This window comes from Huiozyma naganishii, chromosome 5 (assembly GCF_000348985.1).
Source record: "Huiozyma naganishii CBS 8797 chromosome 5, complete genome".
Taxonomy (NCBI): Eukaryota; Fungi; Ascomycota; class Saccharomycetes; order Saccharomycetales; family Saccharomycetaceae; genus Huiozyma; species Huiozyma naganishii.
In genome coordinates, this window is record NC_035926.1 from 616,532 (window position 1) to 641,246 (window position 24,715).

The window sequence follows — 24,715 nt, forward strand, 5'->3', positions numbered from 1 at the left end:
TTTTAGTCATTGACTGTGGAAAACATGTTTGTAAAAAGGTGGTTATTTAACGTTTAGTTACGGTGTAGTAACGAAAATGTACATTCTTATTTTTTATTTTTGGAGTGTGACACAAAAGATGTCAATTAAGAGCAACCACCAATATTGAATAAACAAAAACCAAATCAGACAAGAGACTATGTTCTTCCCTAAAAAGTTACTCGGTTTGAAGCATGAGACTCCGACATACAGCTTGAAAAAGATTGGACTCATCATTGTGCTTGCTGGGTTTTTAGTAGGTCTCGAGATGACCTCTTTGACAGTTTTAATTTCCGATGTGGAAATCATGAAGTACCTGGGTGATCCGAGTCCCATTATCCAGGGTACACTTGTCGCCGCAAATATCGTAGGTGGTTTATTCGGGTGTGTACTATACACTTTGCTGCTGAATCGGTACGGACGGGTCGAACTTTTCCAATTGGGCTGCATCATTTGGTTTTCCGGGTGTTTCATATCGAGTGCTGTGATCGACGTGTGGGTGCTGATCCTGTCACGGTTCATGCGGGGGCTTACGGTGGGGATGTACAGTGTGCTTTTATCCAGTTACACGATTGAACTGTTCCCGCAGTCAAAACGAAACGTGGTACTAGCCTTGACACAGCTGGCAAACAGCTGCGGGATGCTCGTGATGTACTACGCATCGATGGCGTCTCTTTTGGTCCCCCCTGGAAGCTCGTTCCGAATAGTGTTCGCGATCGAGTGTGTACCAGGGGTGGTGCTGTACATAATTTCGATCTGGTTGCCAGAGTCCCCCAGTTGGCTGGTTAAGCAATCGCAGTTTGGACGTGGTCAATTTATACAGAACGAAATTGCGGTGCGGTACAACGAGAAGCGGGACTTGCAAAACAGGTTACCGATACTACATAAAGTGGAACTGTGCGAGATGTACTGCGAGGAGAGTGACCAGGGGAGTTTTCGGAGTATTTTTCGGCGACCACAATTGCCCTTCACGCTTTTCGGAGTGCTGTTGCAACTGGTCATCCAGTGCAGTGGGATCAATTTCCTACTGTACTACGTGAATTTCTTCATGGAGATGATCGGGCTCGATGGGTCAACCAAGTTTCTGAGCGGTGCGATCCCGTTTTGGATAATGTTCCTGTTGAGCAGTGTACCCGTCTGTTTCATTAACAAAGTGAACAAAAGGTTTGTGATTGTGTGTGGGGTCGTGGTGCTGGGCAGCATCATGGTGACTGTTTCCGTGCTGATGCGGGTTTACGGACACGAGGCGAGCCTCCCCGGTATGTTTTGGGTCGTCGAAAACTTCAAGATCGGTGCTGTCATATTGGGTCTATGTTTCCTGTTCATTGGCACATTTGCACTTTCCCTAAGCTCCATGGTCTGGATATACACGAACGAGGTGTTGCCGCCAAGGGGGAAGAGCAAGAACCTTGCCTTCTGCATGTGTTCTGGCTGGTGTTGCAACTTTGTGATAACATTACTAGCCCCTACTCTCATCGAGCAGTTGAAATGGGCCGTTTTCTTGCTATTCGGCTGCACCAGTTTTGTACTTGCCCTAGTGATTGCCTTTGGGGCACCTCGGCACGATCACATTAGACAAGAGGAGGAGAAGAAGGAAGAGTCTAAGGATACGAGCCCAACAGAGAGTAACACAGAGCCCATTCAAATGACGGAATGGGTATAGCCCAGCATATAAATAATAGAGTTTACTGCATATAATAATAGTAGGGGTTGCTACATATAACAATAGTGATAGAGTTGAAGTAATACGAAGGACGACGAGGACAACATACATAATGTATAACGTGGTAGAACCTACATTTTTGAGACGACGAGGAGGTTGCTCATGTGTGCTGTTTGCTGTTTGCTGCGTGCTTGTGTATTACAATAGATTATAGAAGTTGTTGTTTCAACAGCACCCGCTGGACTGGTTGGTCAAGCTCTGGCCGTTGAGGTTTACGTTCTTGTTGGCGTTCTGTTGATTGTTCCCGGCCTGTCCGTTGGCCCCATTCTGTAGCTTCTGTTGAGCCATGGACTCCTTGATCTGTCTTGCCATGGTCAAGAAGGCCTCCTCGACGTTTGTAGAGTCCAGTGCCGAAGTCTCCAAAAAGGGCATGTTGTTAGCATCGGCAAACTCCTTCGCCACGTCGTACTCGACGACACGCTTGTCGTTCAAGTCGCATTTGTTCCCCACAAGCAACTTGAGCACCGTAGATGTTGCGTACCTGTCGATCTCTTGCAACCACATCTTGACCCCATCGAACGAATCCTGGTCCGTCACATCGTACACAATAATAATCCCGTGGGACCCCCTGTAGTATGAGCTTGTGATGGTTCTGAAACGCTCTTGCCCCGCAGTATCCCAAATCTGCAACTTCACCGTCTTCCCGTCCAGTTCGACGGTCTTGATCTTGAAGTCCACCCCAATGGTGGAAATGTAATCGTTCGTGTACGTGTCATCAGAGAACCTCAGCAGCAGACAAGACTTCCCTACCCCAGAGTTCCCTATCAATAGTAGTTTGAACAAATAATCGTATTCGCTATTCATCCTGGTATTTCCCCTCAAAATATAAGTCTCACTCTCTGAAAGAACAACTGCTTCTGCTCAAGAAAACCAGACGTATCCCTTTGCAACACAGCTCACTGTACCACCCCTGCAAAAAACCGGTAAATCACAAGTCTACCTATCTTTATACCGTCAGTTCTGTATTTGTGTCCTGTGTGTGTATTTTATTTCTTTTCGGTCAGAGTTCCCATCTCAAGAAAAAAACAGAATCCGGGTAACAAAAATAAAAACAATGCACGTGACCGGGTGTCACGTGCTAATCACATACAAACCCAGACACCCAGTCACGTGACAAACGCGCACCATCACGTGATTGGCCGCCTATTCAACCCAGACACCCTATAACAGATCACTTTCCACGGCAGTTTTGAATGATTTCCCAAAAGGGAAAACAAAAACAAAACAACAAAAATATGACAAAAAAAAGAAAAAAAAATAAGAAATTGGAAACTGAAAAAAGATCACTGAAAACACACACACGAGGAATAAACAAACACGTTCTCTTGCTATATACAAGAGAGGTTGAGAAGGGGAACCACACACATATACACACAGTACAGATACACATCGCCGCCCCAACAGATAATGAGAGAGATTATTCACATTTCTACAGGACAGTGTGGTAACCAGATCGGTGCTGCGTTCTGGGAGACGATCTGCTCAGAACACGGGCTGGACTTCAACGGCGCGTATAACGGGACATCGCACCTGCAGAAGGACAAGCTGGGTGTCTACTTCAGCGAGGCGACCTCTGGGAAGTATGTCCCGCGTGCGATCAACGTTGATTTGGAGCCTGGGACCATCGATGCAGTGAGGAACTCGTCCATTGGTGGGCTGTTCAGACCGGATAACTACATATTTGGGCAATCCTCCGCGGGGAACGTGTGGGCTAAGGGCCACTACACAGAGGGTGCTGAGTTGGTGGAGAGTGTTATGGACGTGATTCGCAGGGAGGCGGAAGGGTGTGACTCGCTGCAGGGGTTCCAGATCACGCACTCGCTCGGTGGTGGGACCGGGTCAGGAATGGGTACACTCCTCATCTCCAGGATCAGGGAGGAGTTCCCGGACAGGATGATGGCCACTTTTTCCGTGCTACCATCGCCAAAGACGTCCGATACAGTCGTCGAACCGTACAACGCAACTTTGTCCGTGCACCAACTGGTAGAACACTCGGATGAGACTTTCTGCATAGATAACGAGGCGCTATACGATATCTGCCAGAGAACTTTGAAACTGAATCAACCATCGTATGGGGACCTCAACAATCTCGTCTCGAGCGTCATGTCCGGTGTTACAACCTCGCTCCGTTTCCCAGGGCAATTGAACTCAGATCTAAGGAAACTAGCCGTCAACTTGGTGCCCTTCCCAAGACTGCACTTCTTCATGTGCGGGTACGCTCCATTGACCGCATTGGGGTCCAAACAGTTCCGTTCGCTTACGGTGCCTGAACTGACGCAACAGATGTTCGACGCAAGAAACATGATGGCAGCATCAGACCCAAGAAAGGGCAGGTACTTGACCGTAGCTGCGTTCTTTAGGGGGAACGTCTCCGTGAAGGAGGTCGAGGACGAAATGCACAAAGTACAAACGAGAAACTCAGACTACTTCGTCGAGTGGATCCCCAACAACGTGCAAACTGCCGTTTGCTCCGTTGCTCCAAAGGACCTTGACATGGCAGCAACGTTCGTCGGGAACTCCACAGCGATCCAGCAACTGTTCAAGCGTGTCGGTGACCAATTCACAGCCATGTTCAACAGAAAGGCTTTCTTGCACTGGTACACTTCAGAAGGTATGGAGGAAATGGAATTCTCGGAGGCTCAGTCAAACATGAATGATCTAGTGAACGAGTACCAACAGTACCAGGAAGCTACTGTGGACGATGAGGAGGACATGGACGCACTAGAGTACGAGGAACAACACACACAGCAGGCTGACACCACTCAACACCATGAAACTGCAGAACAACCAATGCAAGAAGAATTCGCTTAATCTGACATCGCTTTATCCCCCCCTCCTCAAATTGAGGAAAAAAGCCAAAGGAACGAGAAGAACATGAGGGTGGAAAACGTTCTTCTTTTACTTCCAAAATCAACAACAACGACATACAACTATATGCATGTGTATATACGTACCGGTCCTTTTTGTTTGTTATTTTATACTTCACCACCTTTCCATACCTTCTACCCTTGCGGAGCTCTCTAAAGAAATATTAATAAGTTTGCAACAATATATACTCTTATTAATCTGATTGTAATGCAATACGCCAGAAGTGAGATGCGGCACTGACCGATGTCAACAGTACATTCTTTCGTATGAGAAGAATGCAACGATGGCTACATCAGAGGTGATACACGCTATGATAATTCCCAACAGGGACAAATTGCAACCGCTCGACTCGCCTTCCACCCCCCAATCCGACGTCTCGTAAAAATGTATACGGAGATATATAAAACAGAACACTTGAAGGATATGCACGGCACCGTAGTACGTCCAGGGATGTTGAGTGCCTCGGAACACGAATGCCAAAAGGAAAATCACAAGGTCGTTAAAGTAGGCACAACAAATGGAAAACGTGTACAAGTTGTCCGGAGGGGCGTTCGCACAGGCATCGCTCCTTGAGTAGTCTTGTTTCTCTATATCCATATTATCTAGGGTGCTTGAACTGGGGGAAGCCATGGCGTAGTCAATCCCGAGTGTTGATGTTCCGCTCACTAGTGAGCACTACCAACTGGAACCCACTTTTGATATTTCAAATTGTAAAAGGCAAAACACAAACACACAGATATTGTAGCAACGATATTCCCACCGTCAAAATATACGTGGCAACTTGAAACACACAGCATTGGATTTAGTTTTATAGATATATATGTATAGTAGCAGTAGTAGTACGGAAGAAATGGGCGGTTCCTTACTTAGCCGCCCTTGAGCAAACTGTTGAACCAAACTTGAGATCGACTAAGAAAACAGATATAATTGAGCAATCCACCAAGAAGAGAAAGGTAATAACAAGTAGTTCTATCTTCTGATACCGTTCCACCAGTGTTACATGTCTGCAAACTGCGTGAGTGAAAATAAGCAGCACATACATCAGCTCTATAACTATGCACGCAAGGGGCACACAACTGTAGAAACTCTGAAAGCTCGTGCTTTCAAAGTCATATGAGGACACACACGTTGCTAAACAGTTGAAGATAAATCCACCCACACTACAGAAAAAGAATTGATCGAATGGATGTTTCCTTGTCCCACTTGCAACTTGCTCCTCCGCACTCCCTTTTCTTTCTAAACCAATATTACAAAGTGTTTCTGAGTCTGTATCGGTAAGCTCAACATCTTCACTCTTTTCCAACATTCTGTATGGCAAATTGGATAGCTTTACGCAGTCACAAACCCTTAGTTAGAGGACACCACCTCCAAAATGTAACACTTTTTTCTATCTCATTAGTTCAAAAGGAATTACAAAACACAGGATAAAAATAACGCAAATCGCAACAATTCAAAGGTGTTTGAGGTAAAACCAACATTGACTAACTCGTGTAGCTACAGACCAGAACAAATATGTTAATGATGACACTGGGTTACTTCCGCTATCCATGAACTTTGTCAATGTGTTCACAGTGCGATGGCACCGTGCCCTGTCTCGCCAAACTTTCTTGCAAAAAGTCAGGTTGATGGGAAGGCTAATCCAAATAAAATATCAAAACAGAACCTCAAGAGACTCACTCCCCATATACACAACCAAATGATCATTGCAACGGTCGGCCCCGAGTTGAAGATTTACTGCCCAAGCAATCGTCATTTCCCCAAAGGGGTAATGAATCATGAGTCAAAGGTTTTCTGGAGTTTCTTTTTTCTTCTTCATTTTTTTTCACGTGATTTTTTTCCATTTTTTTTTTCTTGAGTTGGAACGCTTAGATGACCGGACAGATTCCCAGAGTGACAGTTGGCATCGCAGAAGGGCAAGAACAGTGACGCGGAGATATGTTGCGACCCCTCGCCAGGAAGAGGCCACTGAGTATAGTGCGAGGCAGGTATGGGCATGTGTTTTTTAACACTTTTACCAAAGTTTCTGCTAACCTGGTCTCAGAACAGGGTACTGGGACTACTGCTGGCAGGCCATTGCAGCCGATATTTCTAGATGGCAGGTTCAATGGGCCGCAAACAACGCCAACGGATCCGTTTACTGGATCGCATGCTGCTGCTGTTGTGAGCATGACAGAGAAGCGGGATGTCATGCAACTGTGGTCGCTTCTGGAGGCGTGTCTTCAAACCAACAATAAAGTGCGTGCCCTGTCGATCTTGAAGTCTCTATACGAGATAAAATCGCATCGTGCTGCGTTTATTGACGATTACAACTTCTACTTTAATGCTGTGTGTGCCGATGCACGAAGCCTGGGTGAACTGGAGAGAATGTTAGAAGAGCAACTGAATGCCCAGTTTACAGACGTTACGTACAACGACAAGACTTTGGCTATCATGGTGCATCATGCGATACGGCTGGGTGATACAGTGCCGAACCTCAAAATACATCTGGAAACATACTTCCGGATGAGCGAGCATGGTGTGAAAAGCGTCTGCTCATACGCTGATGTGCTGACCATCTCTGATTACTCTGCACTGCTAAATAAGTACAGGACCATTAGGGACAGAGACATACCGGGCACAATCAGGAAACTGGTTACCTCTCAACAGATGTCCACAGGGGAAACTTTGCTTCCGCAAGTAACGGACGTACCTGAAAAGGATGTTTTGGACAAACCAGCCACCTTGGACAAGGACGCTACTGTACTCAAAGATGTAGACACAGTTGGTATGAAGGTGGTGAAGCATACTCTTTTGGGCCTGTCCCTGACGAAGGAACAACAGTCGAAAATCGCGAACCTCTCCTTTGAAGACACTAAAAATATTATGAACTTTGATGAGGCAAAATCAATCGATTTTTTCCAAATTTACCAATCACTTCAAAACGATGTCGAGAGGACTCAGTTTGAATCCGCAATTAATGAATTCAACCAAGACCGTCAAAGAGCTCTGGAACTTCGTGCAACCGATGCAGCGAAGGAACGCTGGAAGCACGATTTTGAAGATGCCAAACAGAGAGGTGACTTGGCGATACAGAAGTCGCTTAACGCAAAGTTGTGGAAATGGTACAGCGGAATGCTGCCTATATTGAAAAAGGAGATAGAACTATGTCGTCAAATGCAGGCGACTGCGGCAAAGGGTCATTCCACGAGGGCAGAGTACGCTCCATATCTTACATTGGTAACGCCGGAAAAGATGTGCGTAATCACCATTCTAGAGATCCTAAAGCTTAACTCTACGGGCGGGATTACTGAAGGCATGAGAACCGCCAGAGCCGTGATATCTGTAGGCCAGGCAGTAGAGATGGAGTTTAGGTCCGAACAACTGCTAAAGAACGAGTCACGCATGTTCAAAGAGGTGAATAAAAAGTCAAACACTTTCAAGAAGATAGTGAGAAGTGCCAAATCCGCATTCAGGGCTATGGAAATTGAAAAACAAAAGTTACTTTGGCCACAAGCCATCCGTGCCAAAGTTGGGTCTATTTTGGTATCCATGTTAATTCGTATTGCAGATGTTACCGTTGAGGGTACAGACCCAATCACCAAAGAAAAAGTATACGGTAAGACCCCTGCATTCTCTCACAGTTACCAGTACCACAACGGTGTGAAGTTGGGGATTGTAAAGATCCACAAATCATTAATAAATCAGCTAAATGGTGAAAGGCTGGTCGCTTCTGTACAACCACAACTACTTCCGATGTTAGTGAAGCCACGTGAGTGGAAGAATTGGAAGTCAGGTGGGTACTTTTACAGTCAATCCACCTTAGTAAGGTCAAGGGATTGTCCAGAACAACTAGCATATCTTGAGGCGGCATCAAATTCCAATGCAATCGACAAAGTTTACGACGGACTGAACGTTTTAGGGAACACAGCTTGGACTGTGAATAGAAATATATTCAATGTCGTGTCAAAGGTGTGGAATGAGGGGAAACCGTTTTTGGAGATTCCGGGAACGCAAGAAATTTTAGAGCTGCTACCACCACCACCGAAGGGTTCGGATCCTGCTGTCATCAACGAATGGCGAACCAAAAACAGATACTTGTCCAATGAATATTCTGCTAACCGGTCAATGAGATGCGACTTGAACTATAAATTGGAAATTGCAAGGGCTTTTCTTGGTGAAAAGTTTTACTTCCCGCATAACGTGGATTTCAGAGGCCGCGCATACCCACTGTCCCCTCATTTCAACCATTTGGGGAATGATATGAGTCGTGGCCTGTTAATATTTTGGAAGGGTAAAAAGCTTGGATCTCTTGGATTGAAATGGCTGAAAGTACATTTATCCAATCTCTACGGTGTAGATAAAGTGTCGCTCGATGATAGAGTCGCGTTTATTGAGTCACAACTAGATGAGGTCAAGGACTCGGCAGAGGACCCCTTGAACGGTCGTGGCTGGTGGAAGAAGGCCGACAAACCGTGGCAGGCGTTGGCGACTTGCATGGAACTGAATGAAGCGTTGAAGCTAGACAACCCTGAAGATTTTGTCTCGCATCAGCCTGTGCACCAGGATGGGACTTGTAATGGACTACAGCATTATGCCGCCCTTGGTGGTGACATGGAAGGTGCCGAGCAAGTCAATTTGATCCCTGGTGCCATGCCCAAGGATGTTTACTCGCATGTTGCCAACATTGTTAGAAGCAGGCTACAGGTGTTGGTAGAGCAGGAGAACGATCCGATGGCCAAGTTCCTTGTGGACAAACTAAACCGTAAAGTTGTGAAGCAGACCGTGATGACGCATGTCTATGGTGTCACACTGGTAGGTGCAACTTTGCAAATTGATAAACAGATCGGTGATTACTTCAGCGACCACAGGGAGTCCCTTAAGTACTCCAAGTATTTGGCGAAGCATGTATTTGCTGCCATCAGAGAGTCCTTTAAAGGTGCTCATTTGATACAAGATTGGCTTGGTGAGTGTTGTAAAAGAATTTCAAAATCCGTTAGGTTGGATGTGGACGAGAAATCGTTCAAGAATGGGGACAAATTAGATTTCATGACTTCTATCATCTGGACTACTCCGCTTGGTTTACCGATCGTCCAGCCATACCGTGAAGTAAGCAAGAAACAAGTTGACACAAACTTACAGACTGTCTTTATAAGTGACCCCTTTGCTGTCAATCAAATCAATGCGAGGAGACAGAAGGCCGGGTTCCCACCCAATTTCATCCATTCATTAGATGCGTCGCATATGCTGTTATCCGCGAGCAAATGTGCGGAAGAGGGGCTTGATTTTGCCTCTGTGCATGATTCGTACTGGACACACGCTTGCGATGTGGAGAAAATGAACAAGCATATAAGGAATGAGTTTGTGACTCTACACGAAGTCGATCTGATTGAGAGGTTAAAGGAGGAATTTGATGAGAGGTACAGGAATTACGTTCAAATATTGAAAATTTTGAAGCATTCACCTCTTGGGAAACAGATTTTGCAATTAAGAGCAGATTTGACAAAAAAGTTGGGGAGACCCGCCACACTTGCCGATGAGATATACGTGGAGAAGAAGAGACAAATGCTACTACAATCCGAGTCTCAGGAGGAGCAAGCTGCTGGGAGACAGATGGTAACGACGATCTCTGTTGCTGAAACGTGCCCTGATCTGGATTTAGAGGAAGGTACACCTATCCCTGAAAAGACTTCGATATTAATCCTGGTACCCTTGAAGTTGCCCAGCATCCCACCAAAGGACAATTTCGATGTACACGAGGTTAAAAACAGCACGTACTTCTTCTCATGATTCTCATGTATCGTCTATTATATAATTCTGTAAATAATAATAACCAATAATTATAAATTCTTTTCGTATGTGACCTCTTTTTCCTAGATGATCTTACCTTGAGCTTCGAAACTTTCGATTAGTGGCAGCAATGGGATCATTTCCTTCCTCTCTATGATGCTGAACTCCTTTGAGAAGCTGACAAAATGTGCAAAGAAGGAGTTCCAATGCGCCTCTAGCGAGAGGTGCACGATCTTATCGAAGTGGTGATGGTATATATGAGCGAATATTCTGAACATCTGGATCATTATCCTTTGCACGTCCCTCAAGAACGCCTGTGGGAACGGTACGGAGTCCTGTGTTGGGAACAATTTCTTGTCTGTCACTTTATTATTGACCCACGTCAATGCGAGGTCTATATACTGGCTTGCCGGAAGTGACACCTGTCTGTTGTTGGCGTCTAGCCACAGGTAATCCGTGTGCGGCCCCGCGTTCATGGTCGGGTACGCCTCTGGAGTGACGTACTCGGCGATAACCCCGTAGAACTGGTTCAGATTGGTGAAGAATTCGAACACGTTTAGGGCAACCCACTCACCTGCATCCACGTACTTCGGCAGCTGCACTATAGTTTTGAAAGACCCCTTGACCAGCGCGGTCCTTACAAACGGTTCACTGAGAAACATAGCCTGTAAAGAGTTTGGTTGTGGGGTGCCGTTGTGTCTTCTTGGTGACTGCGTCCTTCGCAGGGATATCTTGGATCCACTGTTATGTGAGCTGCTATAGACGTTCCCATTGCGAGTCGGCGACGAGCTATTGCCAACGGAATTGGCAATCTTGGCAGAATGCGACGGCACGGGCGATGCCATGCTTGTAACTACAGCATCTGGCTGCTTATTTTTCTTGGAGTTTCTACCAAAACCTTTGAAGTTAAAGAAGGACATGGGGGGTACGCGCGCTAATCAATGCTACTAGCAAAAGACTCTTGACCAGTGCTTCTTGATGAAATATTCAGCAGCACTGAAGATGATCCGGGATCAAGTAAGCGATTTTTTTCTGCTCGAAGAGAGAAAAACAGGAAAAAAACGGTCACGTGCCACCCTTTTCCGTATCACGTGACACCAAGCCCTAACTTTTGCCCAAATTAGGGCTTCACACCCAAATACATCGTCACTTCCAACGAACCAATCAGAGCCGGGGGACACAGGACCACCGCGCCCCGCGGCAGCCGCAAGAGCCGCCCCTAAAGAGAGAAAGCGAGAACGAAAGCAGGAATAGGGGAGCATGCTTCTAAGCGGTCGCGGTGTCTGGGTGCGGGTAACCTCTCGGCCGAGACACTTTCCGAGCTGCCCACTTTGCGAGTTTCCCGATTTGGACTGGAACCGCGTCACAAAACCTGGAAGCGAATAACGCAACGACAATAGAATAGGATAGAGGGCTCCGGTGGTGCCTGTCCTGGACTCGTCATAGTGCAACAATAGTAATGATAGCGGAGTTGCTCTCGAAGTTTCGGTGAATACTCGATGGCGACTGCTAATGTAATGCCGGCTGCTGCTGTTGAAATCCATAACTCGTTGGGTGCATAGCGTGGGTGAGATTGAATAGGGTGGTTCCGCTTGGGCGAGACCTAGAACAGAAGGTTGAGCGATTTTAACGATGGTATACGTGGGATGTTCAAGGTGGCGCACTGCTAAGGACAATTACAAATTGGATATAAAAGCGCGGTCTGCGAACAGCATCTATCTCGTAATTGAGTTCTGTCTTTACATCTTGTAACTTGTATCTTACAATATAAGATCACTACCCAAACAACTATACAATGTCCCAAACTACAACTAACACTGCCACTGCTCAATTGCAATTGAACGCCGGTACTATCCACCACTCTTTGTCCGATGTCGTCAAGACTGAAGACTGGTCTGATTTCGAGTTTACTCCAATTAGAGAGTCCACTGTCTCCCGTGCCATGACCCGCAGATACTTCCAAGATATGGACAAGTTTGCTGTTTCCGATGTAGTCATCATCGGTGCTGGTTCCTCCGGTCTTTCTGCCGCTTACGTCATCGCCAAGAACAGACCAGACTTGAAGATCGCCATCATTGAATCTAACGTCGCTCCAGGTGGTGGTGCATGGTTGGGTGGGCAATTGTTCTCCGCCATGATCATGAGAAAGCCAGCACACTTGTTCTTGAACGATTTGGGGATCCAGTACGAGGACGAAGGTGACTACGTCGTCGTCAAGCACGCCGCGTTGTTCACCTCTACTGTTCTATCCAAAGTATTGGAGTTCCCCAACGTCAAATTGTTCAACGCTACTGCTGTTGAGGACTTGGTCACTAGACCAGCTGGTCCTAACGGTGAAGTTAGCGCTGCTGGTGTCGTCACTAACTGGACTCTAGTCGCCATGGCCCACGACCTACAATCGTGCATGGACCCTAACGTCATCGAATTGTCTGGTTACAAAGATGACGGGACCCGTGACGAATCCAAGAAACACGGTGTCATCTTGTCCACTACTGGTCACGATGGTCCATTCGGTGCATTCACCGCTAAGAGAATCGTCACTATCGACTCCAAGAAGAACTTGGGTGGTATGAAGGGTCTAGACATGAACCGTGCCGAGGCCGCTGTGGTCAAGGAGTCAGGCGCTTACGACGGTGTCAACTCTGTCTACTTCGCCGGTATGGAGTCTGCGACTTTGCACGGTCTAAACAGAATGGGTCCAACCTTCGGTGCCATGGCTGTCTCCGGTATTAAGGCCGCTGAAGAGATCTTGAAGCACTTTGCCGAATAAACTGTACCCATACGGTTTATTTATACTGGAATGTTATGATATAAAAAAAGTACATACTTGCTACATAGAAAGTTAAATGGATAATAGAGTTTTATTTTCTTGCAGAGACACGACAAACGCCTATATTACAGTATATAAATACTCGGAATCCTAAATAATAAAAATGTGAGAATAAATTGGGAACTCCATTTGGGAATGGACTCATGACCCGTTAACCTATCTAATACAGTGCTGTGAAATATTATAAACCCGACATGTGAGTATACGAACTCGAGACATGCGGATGTCCCGTTATCCGGAACATATATAAATCCCAAGGTAGCTGCACCGACATCTTTCAAGACCGTCTCTAAATCCAGGACCCAACTAAGGAACCAGTTTTAGACAAGCAAGCACAACTGATATAACTAAATACTTACATATACGGCGTAAATACACAATATCAGAGTCCTTACACAGTTCAATTAATCGTAACCGACTTTAGCTCTTACAAAAAATGTTTTCAAAAATGTTCATTACCTTTTTGGTTCTTTGTGACCAAGACCGTAAATAGAACAGAACCTCAAAGCACTTTCAGCAACGTCTTTGAACATCTGTTCTAACAGTACAGTGGTGTTCGAGGTACTAGCATCCCCCTGGTGATTGTTACGGTCCTTCGCGTAGATACCAAGGACATAATTGAGAACACCACGAACCGTGACGAACCTCGAAACCGCATCCGCCTCACTGAACGTGAGAGTCATGTAATCGTCAAAACTCTTGGTTTGAGGGTCCTGCGACACGATTTCCCAACTAGTGATACCGTTGGGGCTCAACACGTTCAAACCACCACACAGATGCGACTTTAAGTCCCACGATAATGGCTCCGTACCGAAGTCAACGTTGGGTGCAATCATGTCAATCTTGTACTCGCCCGCAGTCTCCACCATGACGGCAAGTGCAGCCCGATAGAACCTAGAACCACACCCACAGTTCTCAACGTTAGTCTTCGCCATGGCAACCCAAATGTTGCGATTCGCGACTCCAGGTAAAACGGCCGGTAGAGACACAAACTGTGTACCACCCCTAATGGCCGTGAACTTTTTGTTCGCCCTTTCACCCCCAGTTTCAGTGCCCTTGTAAGTCACGTTACACATCCCGTCGAATAACGAACATTTGAGGATCTCTAACGGTTCGAAAGAATAGACGAAATGAATGGACCCGGGAGAGTCTGGATTGGACTCAGAGACATCCTCCTCGTGGAAAAATGCTGACCAATTCTTCTCAACGCTTCTTAGATCATGGTTTTCAATATCAAATTGAACCATAGGGTTGAATTTACGATGCGGCTGGAACGCGTAAAACTTTCTGTTCACACGAGACTCCATGTTGAAAACGATGACGGGCTCTTCGTGACCCCGAGTCTTCTTCAAGACGATCCTAGGATCCTCGGGACCGTTCCAATTGTCGTGGATGACAAAGGGGATCTCCATGACAGATGGGTACCTGACAGAGTACTTGTCCAAGATTTTATCAATCCTCTCCTCAATTTTCGAGTTTTTCTTCTGAGCACTCTTCATACACGTGTCGTACACGCTTTTCTCCTCGTTGATCTTATCGTCACACGAATTCATCTCAATTTTGTCTTGCAACTCGACCAACTTCTCCTCCACCTCCGCAGGGACATCTACATCTTCGTAGGGCACTCTGAAATCTTGCAATTCCTTCCAGTTTCTATCAAATGCTTGCCCATAGATCAACGAAATGTATGGCGCATTCCTAATACTCTGCTTCGAGTAGAATGTCCTTGTGTACACAAGGTACACTTGTTCCCTCTCCAACCACACCGCAACAGTGCCAAATGCAAACCACCGCTTCTGTATCTTTTCATCATCCCAGTCCTTCTCGTCTGATTGCTTCAGCAACGTCCCCAATGGAGATTGCCGGTCCAAAACGGCCTCTCTGACTTTCAAAACGTCTACGTCAATATTGTAGTCCCAAATGTAATAATCCAGCACGTTGACGTACTTAGAGAACAAGGAAGAATCGTCGACAAAATCCAGCGGCAATGACATGTACCCCTCCACGTTTTTTTTCGAGAAGTGTTTCTCGGTAAGCGACGCATCGAACCCATTCCGCGTCAGGTTCTGCCCCTTGAGTTCCTTCGAGATATCAACGCTCAGCAGATCTGAATATTGGGGCAACTGCTTCCTGTTTACCCGCGGAGCAAAACCTTTCAGCGTGTCACCGTTCATCTGGCCCACGTGAATAAGAATAATGCAACATATCACAGATACGGCCAGCAGAAGCCTCCTATCGGAGATAAGTTTTACCAGCGGCAGCCTCGCACTGACGGCCCTCACCCACATTAACAGATATCGCACGTTGTTGCGCATACTTTGCCCCACGTTGGCTGCTGTGTTCAGCGTTCTTGGAGCTCTGCCTTTCTGTATGAGTTTGCCGGACTCTCGGAATCTTGGACAGGTTCATTAAATCATCCAAATTTTGCAGCAGCGAAAAAAAAAAAAAAAATAAAATTTCAGGAAAAATTTTCTCAAAAATTCGAAAAAAGAAACGAAAATAAACTGTTTTTGGCCAAAAGAGGAAAGAACGCGTTTCCAAAAGGGTAACTAGATCGTAGATCGTAACGGCGCTGACGGGACACCGCGATGCAACTGGGCGAACCCTGTGGTTTAACGGCTAATGAAGACTCTGGAGCAAAGGGGTATGCTTGCTGTAGTGTCGTGGTGGTTTGGCAAACTTCTCTACGTGTTGATATATTGTTTTTGGAGTTCGTTCGAATTTTGTCTTGGCGGAATCTAGTTCACATAAAGAGACTAGAACGTTGTTCGTGTATAAATAAGTTGATGTGTGAGTACAGACACTGCCAGTTTTTGGACTTTGAATAGTATTAGGTGATACAGGATATATATAGGGTGTTTGGTATTATTATATTTGTAAAATGTTTGGGGAAGAGTGCTACGACTGGTTGTTCCCGTCGCCACTCTTTGGCTTTTCCGTCTGCTCATCCTTCTTTTGGGCGTCTTCGCCACTAAGGGTTCCCCCTTCGAGTTTCTTACGGTCTTCCTCCGCCTGTTTCCTCTCCTTCTCCTCTTCAGCTTGTTTCCTCTCTTTCTCCTCTTCAGCTTGTTTCCTCTCCTTCTCCTCACGTTGCCTATTCAGCTCCTCTTGTTCCTTCTTTTTCCTCTTTTCCTCCTCCTCTTTCTTCTTCCTTTCTTCCTCTTCTTTCTTCTTCTTTTCCTCTTCCTGTTTCCTCTTCCTTTCCTCCTCTTCTTTCTTCTTCTTCTCTTCTTCCTCCTTCTTCCTCTTTTCCTCTTCTTTCTTCTTTTCCTCTTCCTCCTTCTTTTTCCTTTCCTCTTCAGCTCTTACCGCAGGGTCCTTAATTTCGATATCCTCGGCCCAAATCTTGGCAATCTCGTTGTACGAAAACACCTTGTCCCAATCGAAGGCAATCAAAGTACCGTAACTTTCGTCCGGGTGGTCTCTGTTGTCCACAGCAGACGCACAGTGTGTATACCCTCTGCACTCAGGTTTCCGCGACCACGAGTCCCTCTTCATGTCTGGGATGATTACACCTTGCATGTCGATGTGACTATCCTGGATTTTCTGGTACTCTTTCACGTCCTTGTAGTGACTGGTGAAATGGTCCTTGTTCTCGCTGAAATCCTTCCCAGCGTCGTTTCTAAACTTACAAGTCCTCAAACCACCGTTGGTCCACATCAATCTGTCGAACTCGTCTACGTGCGCCAATTGCGTACCACAGATCGTTTTCTTAAAATTGTTACCTGGGTCCTCCTTCAAATATCCGACTATCCCACCCTCCATTGGGTTCACAGCATAGTCCTTACCGGCGTACAAGTTCCCGAGCCAGAAAAACTCCTTGTCACCCCAAGAGCACTTGCTACCACTGTTGCTCAGCCCAAATAACATCGCGCCGATGAGCCCTGCCATCTGCTTCCTACGGTTAATGACCATCAGACCGGATTCGATGTGGTGGCGTCTCCCATACACGTACATGTTTTTAAACACTGCCTCCTCTGAGGTCATGTATTTTGTGGACATCCCGTTATGTTCGATGGCCCAGAGGAGGTCGAACTTGAGACGGTTGTTCAACAGGCGAGACTCCGCAAATGAGGGTTCGAGTTGACGCATTAGGGGACGGCAGTTGCCCTCACCGCCCTCGTCGAGGGACCTGTCCCTATACAGGTACATCCCCGTGTCCTTGTAAGCCTGTATCTCGAAGAACTCGGTCGTTTCAACAAAGGGTACTGCGTCGACGTCCATGAAGATGGCTTCCTCGAAAGTGTTGAATAGTACAGATAGAAACTTGTGTTTGAATCTATCGATCTTGTCGTTGACAAACCTTCTGTCGATGATATCGGACAAATCGACGAGGTATATTTCCTGATTGTGAATCTCAGCAATGATCTGCAGTTGCTTGACAAATTCATCTCTCATCTCTGACCCAGTGGTGATCACCTGTAGGGGCAGTTTGTTGTCGAACTCCTTAAGGATACGCATCTGCTTCTCGTAGAGGACGATATCGTCCGACTTCATCGTGGTGATGAGTCCCCTCCCAGAGGAGTATTTTGTCCAACTGGACCAGAAATTAGAGTTGAATTCCTTGATTGTCTTGTTCCCGATATGTGGCAGTGGAAGAAGCGACTCGTTCAAGTGTGCGCCTATCCCGCGGGACATGTTGTACACGTTTGGCCAAAGCAGTCTCGAATCGTTCCAGTGGAAAAAGGGGAACATCCTTTGATTAAACACCTCGGGAAGCATTTCACCGTCCTCCTGTTCTGGGATCTCTTTAAACACCTCGATGATATCGAGAGGCGGGCTGCCCGCCTCTCCGTCGTCGTCAACTTTCAAGAAACAGTAATCGTACAACCTGAGCAGTTCCATCGTGAGTTCCAGGACCGCGTTCGTTGCCTCATAGGACTCGAACTCATCATAGATCATCCGCGTGTGCCAATCTGGTGTTGTCTCGCCGAGTTTCGAAAACATCAATGCGCACTTGTCCAGTTTGGAAAACTCGTCCCAATGGTTCACAATGGTGTAGTTCTCCGAGACAGCCTTGTACAGCGACCGCATGTTCATCGTCTTGTACGCCATTGCTTTGTTCCTCCACTGATCCATCTCTTCAAATTCTTTGAACAGAGTGCTGTTAGGACCGCCAAGATGGGAAGACTCCCACATTTTACGCACTGAAGGAGCTTACATGACGATCCTGCATCCCTGTCCCCTAACCAGGTAGCATCATCATCATCATCATCAGCAAGATCGTAATCACCATTGTATCCAGTGTGGTGGTACGCCGCGGTGTCAACATGTGAGGCGACTAACTGCGGTCCCGCTGGCTTATATGAGTACAGCCTGAACAGCGAGTACAGCACCACGGTGAGCCCAACCACGCCAAGCAGCGTCCTCCGATTGACAGCCCTTTGCATATCCGTGATTCCCTATAGACCAACGACCCACTAGAATGGAAAGAACCAACTGTTGAAAGGACTCCTCGAGTCCAGATCTTAGCTTTAAACAAAACTTGACGTTTCTGGATTCCGGCAAAAGGTGCGTGGGTTTTGACAGCGACACCGGCAACAGCGCCACCTCCACGTACTGGGCCACGTACCAGGCCATGAAGCAGTCCATGCCAACTGTCCTTGCAATCGTGACTGAAGAAGCGACACTAATAGTAACACTCTGCACTTGTTCCCCTCTGGACCCAGACCCCTGAGCGGGCTGGACCTGTCTCTGGTTCCATGCCCCACTGGTCTGTACGATGCTACTCTCCTTGCATCGATCTTAGTAGACTGTCTGGTGCAATTGTGCGAATGGTACGCGCTCAGCTTTCCCTGCAGGTCCCCAGCACGTTATATTCGATGCCGGTTCACTGTGTAACGAACGATATTGGTGGTTTGCCCAAATCGGCGGTGGGAGAGTGGAGGGAAGCTATCCTATGCATCCGCGTTTGCACGTCAGTAGTACAAGTGTTGCTATGTTAGTCCATGGTCTTTGCGTGCGTCCGTGGTGGTTCAGCTAAATTTCCCCGCTTTGTAATATGATCTGTATCGGCAGCCGCCACACGTTCTAAGCAGCGAAGTGGGCCATTCGAAGAGACCCAAGCGGTAAACTTGTAACCTGGGGCCGTGATATGACATATACACAGGTCCAGAGAGCGCTGTAGTGTGCTCGGAACAGCTTCTTGAAGGATTGCAATGGGGCCCCTTGTGTCTTTTGGCGCGGCGACATTTAACGTCAAAAAGAATCGTGATTTGGATGTCTTTTGAATGGTGATGGTGATGGTCCCCCAATGCAGTGATACTGACAGTGTTGACAGCGTTGGGGACCAGCGAGTATGTCAGAGAAGGGTGACGACGATGCAGAGGGGTTGGGACTGCAGCTGCGGGAGTTGAAAGTGTCGAAGCTTCTGCATGAGGACGACAGTGCGGCGGATGCAGAGCCGAAGGTTGTAGAGGCAAGGGACGTGGGGGGAACCTCAGGAGATGCTGCCGCGGATTCGGACTCAGATTCGGACTCGGATTCAGACTCAGATACTGGACAGTGGAAGACAGTGCCGACAGTTGCGTCGTACGACGTGTACAACGAGAAGGGTGAGCTGGAGCTGCGAACTTACGATTCCAATAACCCGCTGCCACAGTTGGAGCACCCGTCACACCCACAACCGCAGCAATCGCAACACAAGAACACTTTCGACTACACAAAAGTGGCCGCAGAACAGCAGGCGCAGAGGTCGTACCTCACCAACAAGAAGACGGATTTCCTCTTCGACCACAAGAAGATCATGCAGATGAGGGATAACACGGACCAAGACCAAGGTACGAGGAGTCCGCAGGAGATCTCTGCGTCTCCGAGCGTGGCTGATTTCTACGACGAGTACGAAGACGACGTCGAAAGAGCAGACGACCTGAGCCCCGAGTCGCAACTCGATATCACGAAATTCCTCCTAAACGACATGGAGAAGATCGCATACGTCAGCGCGATCAGCATCCTTGCAAACCAGATGTGTACAGAACTTGCGACATTGTGTCTCTGCGTAGACATCAAGGCGCACAAGAGGCTTGCAAACAGACTGCAATTCACCCAGAGAGATATGGCAGCGTGGAAGACTATCGTGCTGGAAAGACTATATCAGCATTTAAACGTCAGCGAAGAGGAGATTAAGATGGTTGAGCAACTCTCGGTACATCAGATCCAACTGTCGGACTTGGTCAAGTGCCTACGGACAACGCAGAATATAGAAAACCCTTGGGAACACGAGGAAACAAAGGACTCTGAGCAAACTGCGGAGACAAATGACAAAGCGGATGACGAAGAAAATGGAACAAACCAATCACCCGAGACGAAGGGCGAAGACGAGTCCTTAGAGACAAGCATAACTGGAGAGAAAGAAGACTCAAAGGAGGAGCCCCAAGAAACAAGCTCAATTGGTCACAAACAAGACTCAAAGGAAGAGACACAAGAAGTGGCAAACAGTATCGAGACGAGATCCGGATCTGCCCACACTGAAGGCAAAGACGAAGAAACTTTGACTCCGACAGACGATGCATCAACACGGCCCATCAAAGAACAGTCCCCAAAAATCCTGGATCCAGATAGTATAAAGGACCAGCAGCGTCTCAATGTGGACGTAGCTTGGACCATTATCTGTGACCTGTTTTTGATACTCGTGCAAAACTCAGCGTACGACTCCAGGTCGCGCACCTTGCTTATCAGGTTCGCCGAGGCGCTCGGAATCAAAAACGTCGAGATCTGCGAGTTTGAAAGGAGGGTCACCGACTCGCTAGACATGGAACAGTCTACAGACGAACAAACATGGGATGAGCAGGATCACATGAAGGATAGAAGGAAGCGCAAGAAACGCAGAAAACTATGTTACGTTGGTATCGCTATGGTCGGAGGATCGCTTGTTTTGGGGCTCAGTGGCGGGCTGCTGGCACCCGTCATCGGTGCCGGTATCGCAGCAGGGCTGTCCACTATAGGTGTCACGGGGGCCACTGGGTTCCTGACCGGTGTAGGTGGTACTACTGTGGTCGCACTTTCGAGCACGGCAATTGGTGCTAATATTGGTGCCAGGGGTATGTCCAAGAGAATGGGCAGCGTCAGGACCTTTGAATTCCGGCCGTTACATAACAATCGTCGACTGAACCTGATAATCAGTGTCTCCGGCTGGATTATTGGTAACGAGGATGATGTCCGTTTGCCATTCTCTACTGTAGACTCTGTGGAAGGTGATTTGTTCTCGTTATATTGGGAACCAGAGATGCTGAAGTCTACTGGTCAAACGATCAACATTGTCGCAAGCGAAGTGTTTGCAACCACGATTCAGCAGGTACTAGGTGCCACAATTTTGACCGCTTTCATCTCGGCGGTCCAATGGCCCATGGCATTATCAAAACTGGGCTACATCCTGGATAACCCATGGAATGTCTCCCTAGACAGAGCATGGTCTGCAGGGTTGATCCTTGCAGACACACTTATGACCAGAAATTTGGGTAAGAGACCAATAACCTTAGTGGGATTTTCGCTAGGTTCCAGGGTCATATACTCATGTTTGATTGAACTTTGCAAGAAGAAAGCATTAGGCTTGGTCGAAAACGTATTTATATTTGGCACACCCGTAGTGCGAAATAAGGAGCAGTTGGTTATGGCAAGATCCGTGGTAAGCGGTAGATTTGTAAATGGCTACTCTGACAAAGACTGGGTATTAGCGTACCTGTTTCGCGCAACATCTGGAGGATTTAAAGCTGTCATGGGGATATCCACTGCTAGTGATGTAGAAGGTGTCGAGGACTTTAACTGTACAGAACTGGTTGCGGGACATATGGCCTATCGTAAGAATATGCCCAAAATATTGAAGGCATTAGGGGTCACTGTCATGAATGATGAGTTCGTAGAAATTGAGGAAACTATGGATCCAGTGGAAGCTAAGAGACAGAGGAAACTGGTCCATGATGTCGATGCAGCACAAAAGAAACTTTCAAAAAGGAAGAAGCGCAACAGCTGGGTACCCGGGTGGATAAAACCAAAGAAGTCCAAATGGCAGACGATCTTGGAAGAGACTGTGGAAGATCAAGATGTCGAGGATCAAACATCTGTTGACTCTACCGATAAACGCAAGAAAAAACCACAGGACAATGCAATCGTTGATCACGGCGCCCTGATGCATGAACTGGAGGTGCTGAAAAAAGCCATACATGAGGATGCGCTAAAAAATCAGTCTACTGGAGAGCCCATGGAAACTGTTTCCGAGTACAACGGAATGTCGTTAGCGGAATATCGTGAAAGTTCTGAAGAACTGTCGAGTACTAATGCCTCGGACGTGGCAATAAATTCATCAACGCCGAAACCCGCTGCCAACTCGAGAATGCCGGGAACACCCAGTACACGCGTAACTGCAAAGGCACCTTCTACGCCGAATAGTTTCCAACTCTTAACGGCGGGTAGAACCATTCTTCCTGAAGATGAAGACATGAAAAGGAGTAAAAAGCCGATGGAATTTGCGTTTCCTGATGATATATAATTTTTATAAACAGTCTTTTATAAACGATTGCACAATGAGGTGTCAAAGGGCAAATCTGTGTCTAAACGGACAGTTATTGTAAAGGTCTCATCCAAGACCATTCTAAGATTTAAAAATTCGTGATTTCTCTATTATTTGTATCTATGATAAATTTTATTAAGCTTACAAGAACACTTCTGCATTCAACTCAACGTATGATGCTGCGTGCAAAATGTCGAAGTTCTTCATAACCTCAGGGTGCAGAACACCCAAATGTCCGATCACTTGAGGCTCTGAACCTTCCTTAGATCTGAACAAAACTCTTGCTCCTCTGCCTTCAAAGTAAGTTGTCAAAGAGTCATCCTGTTCGATCCAGTAGCCTCTACCCGTGGATTCAGCACCATAGTCCGCAATCCATTGGGTTCTGAAAGTTTGCATTATCTTGCCCAATAAACCTTGAATAACTTCAAAACCTGAGTTTTTCCCAACGTAGATAGCACCCCAATGGCGTTCGTTGTAGGACTTTCTCTCCAACGCAAGATTCTTGAAAACGACATCGCCACATTCAAAAACCTTGATTGGCAAAGAGTGTTTTCTGTTTTCCTTGACAGTCTTAAGCAACCCTGGCAACAAAGTGGTTCTGACAACTTGATATTCCAAAGTTTTTGGATTGGCTAACTTGACAACCTTGGATCCATCATCTTTGGTTCTCAGGAAGCTGAAGTTTTCGTCGTGTGAACATAAAGTCAGGGCCATGACCTCCAACCACGAAGCCTGCGATGACGCTATTCTAAAAACATCAGCTACTTTGTTGATTGGTAGAGCAGACGCTATGAAATTGGCGTTGGATAACTTCTCACCCTTTGGTAAGTTGTCGTAACCGTAACCGATCGCAGCATCTTCCATAATATCACAAGGATGAAGAATATCTGGTCTGGTAATTGGGATCGAAACGGTCAAAATATCACTGTCTGTGCTGGACTGAGTGCCGTGCAAAGAAAGTTTCTTGATGTATTTGATGATTTCATCAGCAGATAGTTGTAAACCTAAAGCGGAGTTGATGTACTTCATTGAAACGTCCATTGTTCTGTCGTCTAGGTTTGGAGTTAATCTTGATTGACCGTTGTGTTCTGACACAATCTTGACTGGCTCAATAGAGAATTGCTTGGAAGAGTAGCGGGAAAACATAGCAACCAGTTGGTTTAGCACAATTTCTAGCTTGGTTTTGTCAGTGGCAGTAAGCTCAATGAAAACATTGCGCGTGTCCATACTAATTTTTGAACGCTCCGAATTAATCAGCGGTGGCAAGGAACAAACATTATCTTCATAATCATAGATGACTGGGTAAACAGGGGAGTCCTCAATAATATGAACAAAACGGCCAATGTTGTTCTTTTGTTCTGGAGTCTTGTAAAACTCAATCAGCTTGTCACCAGTGAATTCCTGAGTTTGGTTTAGTGGAGTAAATTTGATGTCTTTTGGAGTAACACCACGATAATGGAACGGTCCTTTGATGGAGTCTAAATCATGGGTACCCATAGCGACCAAGCTTCTATTTCTACATATATTAGAGTGCAACTTATCCTGCAGCGCAATGAACGAGGCATAGGATTTTTCGTCAAAGTGAATATCTCTCAAAATGGCTGCTGCCGCGTATGGTCTGACCTGCTCGGTGGATGGGTCAACGTACAACTCCGTAGTTGGTGCGGTAAGTGTGTACTTAGGAGTTTCGCATCTACCCAAATATTCGTTCAAAGATTGGGCAATCCCCTCAATGCATAAAAGATCGTAACGGTTGGCACCAATATCTATTTTGAATTCAGGTTCTTCACCGTTCTTCAAAGCTTCTTCAGTGGTGTCTTCGTCCAATTCAACACCAAACTGGAAACAGAGTTCGTCAAACTCATTGTTCGAGTAGTTTTTACCCAAAAGGTCGTACAATTGCTGTTTATTAACTGTAACGGTAGGCATATTGGTATCGATCTGATCGATTCTGAGGCGGCGATGCTAGGGAAGTATCAGAACACTGGTAAGCTTCGATCTTTCA

General features: G+C 46.6%; 11 protein-coding genes across 11 annotated transcripts; 5 read left to right on the forward strand and 6 right to left on the reverse strand.

The window, feature by feature from the left end:
- Positions 1 to 178: 178 nt before the first annotated feature.
- Positions 179 to 1,681, forward strand: KNAG0E03090 (uncharacterized protein; the record flags this gene model as incomplete). Its single annotated transcript, XM_022608304.1, has 1 exon — positions 179 to 1,681. One exon carries the CDS (start codon positions 179 to 181, stop codon positions 1,679 to 1,681), a length of 1,503 nt encoding a protein of 500 aa, XP_022464814.1.
- Positions 1,682 to 1,906: 225 nt separating this feature from the next.
- YPT1 (Rab family GTPase YPT1) lies at positions 1,907 to 2,545 on the reverse strand (the record flags this gene model as incomplete). The annotated part of the gene is made up of 1 exon (XM_022608305.1): positions 1,907 to 2,545. One exon carries the CDS (start codon positions 2,543 to 2,545, stop codon positions 1,907 to 1,909), a length of 639 nt encoding a protein of 212 aa, XP_022464815.1.
- Positions 2,546 to 3,148: 603 nt separating this feature from the next.
- On the forward strand, positions 3,149 to 4,552 carry TUB2 (beta-tubulin; the record flags this gene model as incomplete). The annotated part of the gene is made up of 1 exon (XM_022608306.1): positions 3,149 to 4,552. One exon carries the CDS (start codon positions 3,149 to 3,151, stop codon positions 4,550 to 4,552), a length of 1,404 nt encoding a protein of 467 aa, XP_022464816.1.
- Positions 4,553 to 6,544: 1,992 nt separating this feature from the next.
- RPO41 (DNA-directed RNA polymerase) lies at positions 6,545 to 10,375 on the forward strand (the record flags this gene model as incomplete). The annotated part of the gene is made up of 1 exon (XM_022608308.1): positions 6,545 to 10,375. One exon carries the CDS (start codon positions 6,545 to 6,547, stop codon positions 10,373 to 10,375), a length of 3,831 nt encoding a protein of 1,276 aa, XP_022464817.1.
- Positions 10,376 to 10,458: 83 nt separating this feature from the next.
- On the reverse strand, positions 10,459 to 11,295 carry MOB2 (Mob2p; the record flags this gene model as incomplete). The annotated part of the gene is made up of 1 exon (XM_022608309.1): positions 10,459 to 11,295. The coding sequence occupies one exon, from the start codon at positions 11,293 to 11,295 to the stop codon at positions 10,459 to 10,461; it is 837 nt and encodes a 278-aa protein (XP_022464818.1).
- Positions 11,296 to 11,388: 93 nt separating this feature from the next.
- On the reverse strand, positions 11,389 to 11,919 carry KNAG0E03140 (uncharacterized protein; the record flags this gene model as incomplete). Its single annotated transcript, XM_022608310.1, has 1 exon — positions 11,389 to 11,919. One exon carries the CDS (start codon positions 11,917 to 11,919, stop codon positions 11,389 to 11,391), a length of 531 nt encoding a protein of 176 aa, XP_022464819.1.
- Positions 11,920 to 12,170: 251 nt separating this feature from the next.
- Positions 12,171 to 13,145, forward strand: THI4 (thiamine thiazole synthase; the record flags this gene model as incomplete). The annotated part of the gene is made up of 1 exon (XM_022608311.1): positions 12,171 to 13,145. One exon carries the CDS (start codon positions 12,171 to 12,173, stop codon positions 13,143 to 13,145), a length of 975 nt encoding a protein of 324 aa, XP_022464820.1.
- Positions 13,146 to 13,660: 515 nt separating this feature from the next.
- KNAG0E03160 (uncharacterized protein) lies at positions 13,661 to 15,520 on the reverse strand (the record flags this gene model as incomplete). The annotated part of the gene is made up of 1 exon (XM_022608312.1): positions 13,661 to 15,520. One exon carries the CDS (start codon positions 15,518 to 15,520, stop codon positions 13,661 to 13,663), a length of 1,860 nt encoding a protein of 619 aa, XP_022464821.1.
- A 583-nt stretch (positions 15,521 to 16,103) lies between these two features.
- KNAG0E03170 (uncharacterized protein) lies at positions 16,104 to 18,344 on the reverse strand (the record flags this gene model as incomplete). The annotated part of the gene is made up of 1 exon (XM_022608313.1): positions 16,104 to 18,344. The coding sequence occupies one exon, from the start codon at positions 18,342 to 18,344 to the stop codon at positions 16,104 to 16,106; it is 2,241 nt and encodes a 746-aa protein (XP_022464822.1).
- Positions 18,345 to 19,503: 1,159 nt separating this feature from the next.
- Positions 19,504 to 22,689, forward strand: MIL1 (Mil1p; the record flags this gene model as incomplete). The annotated part of the gene is made up of 1 exon (XM_022608314.1): positions 19,504 to 22,689. The coding sequence occupies one exon, from the start codon at positions 19,504 to 19,506 to the stop codon at positions 22,687 to 22,689; it is 3,186 nt and encodes a 1,061-aa protein (XP_022464823.1).
- A 162-nt stretch (positions 22,690 to 22,851) lies between these two features.
- Positions 22,852 to 24,639, reverse strand: FRS1 (phenylalanine--tRNA ligase subunit beta; the record flags this gene model as incomplete). The annotated part of the gene is made up of 1 exon (XM_022608315.1): positions 22,852 to 24,639. The coding sequence occupies one exon, from the start codon at positions 24,637 to 24,639 to the stop codon at positions 22,852 to 22,854; it is 1,788 nt and encodes a 595-aa protein (XP_022464824.1).
- Positions 24,640 to 24,715: the final 76 nt, after the last annotated feature.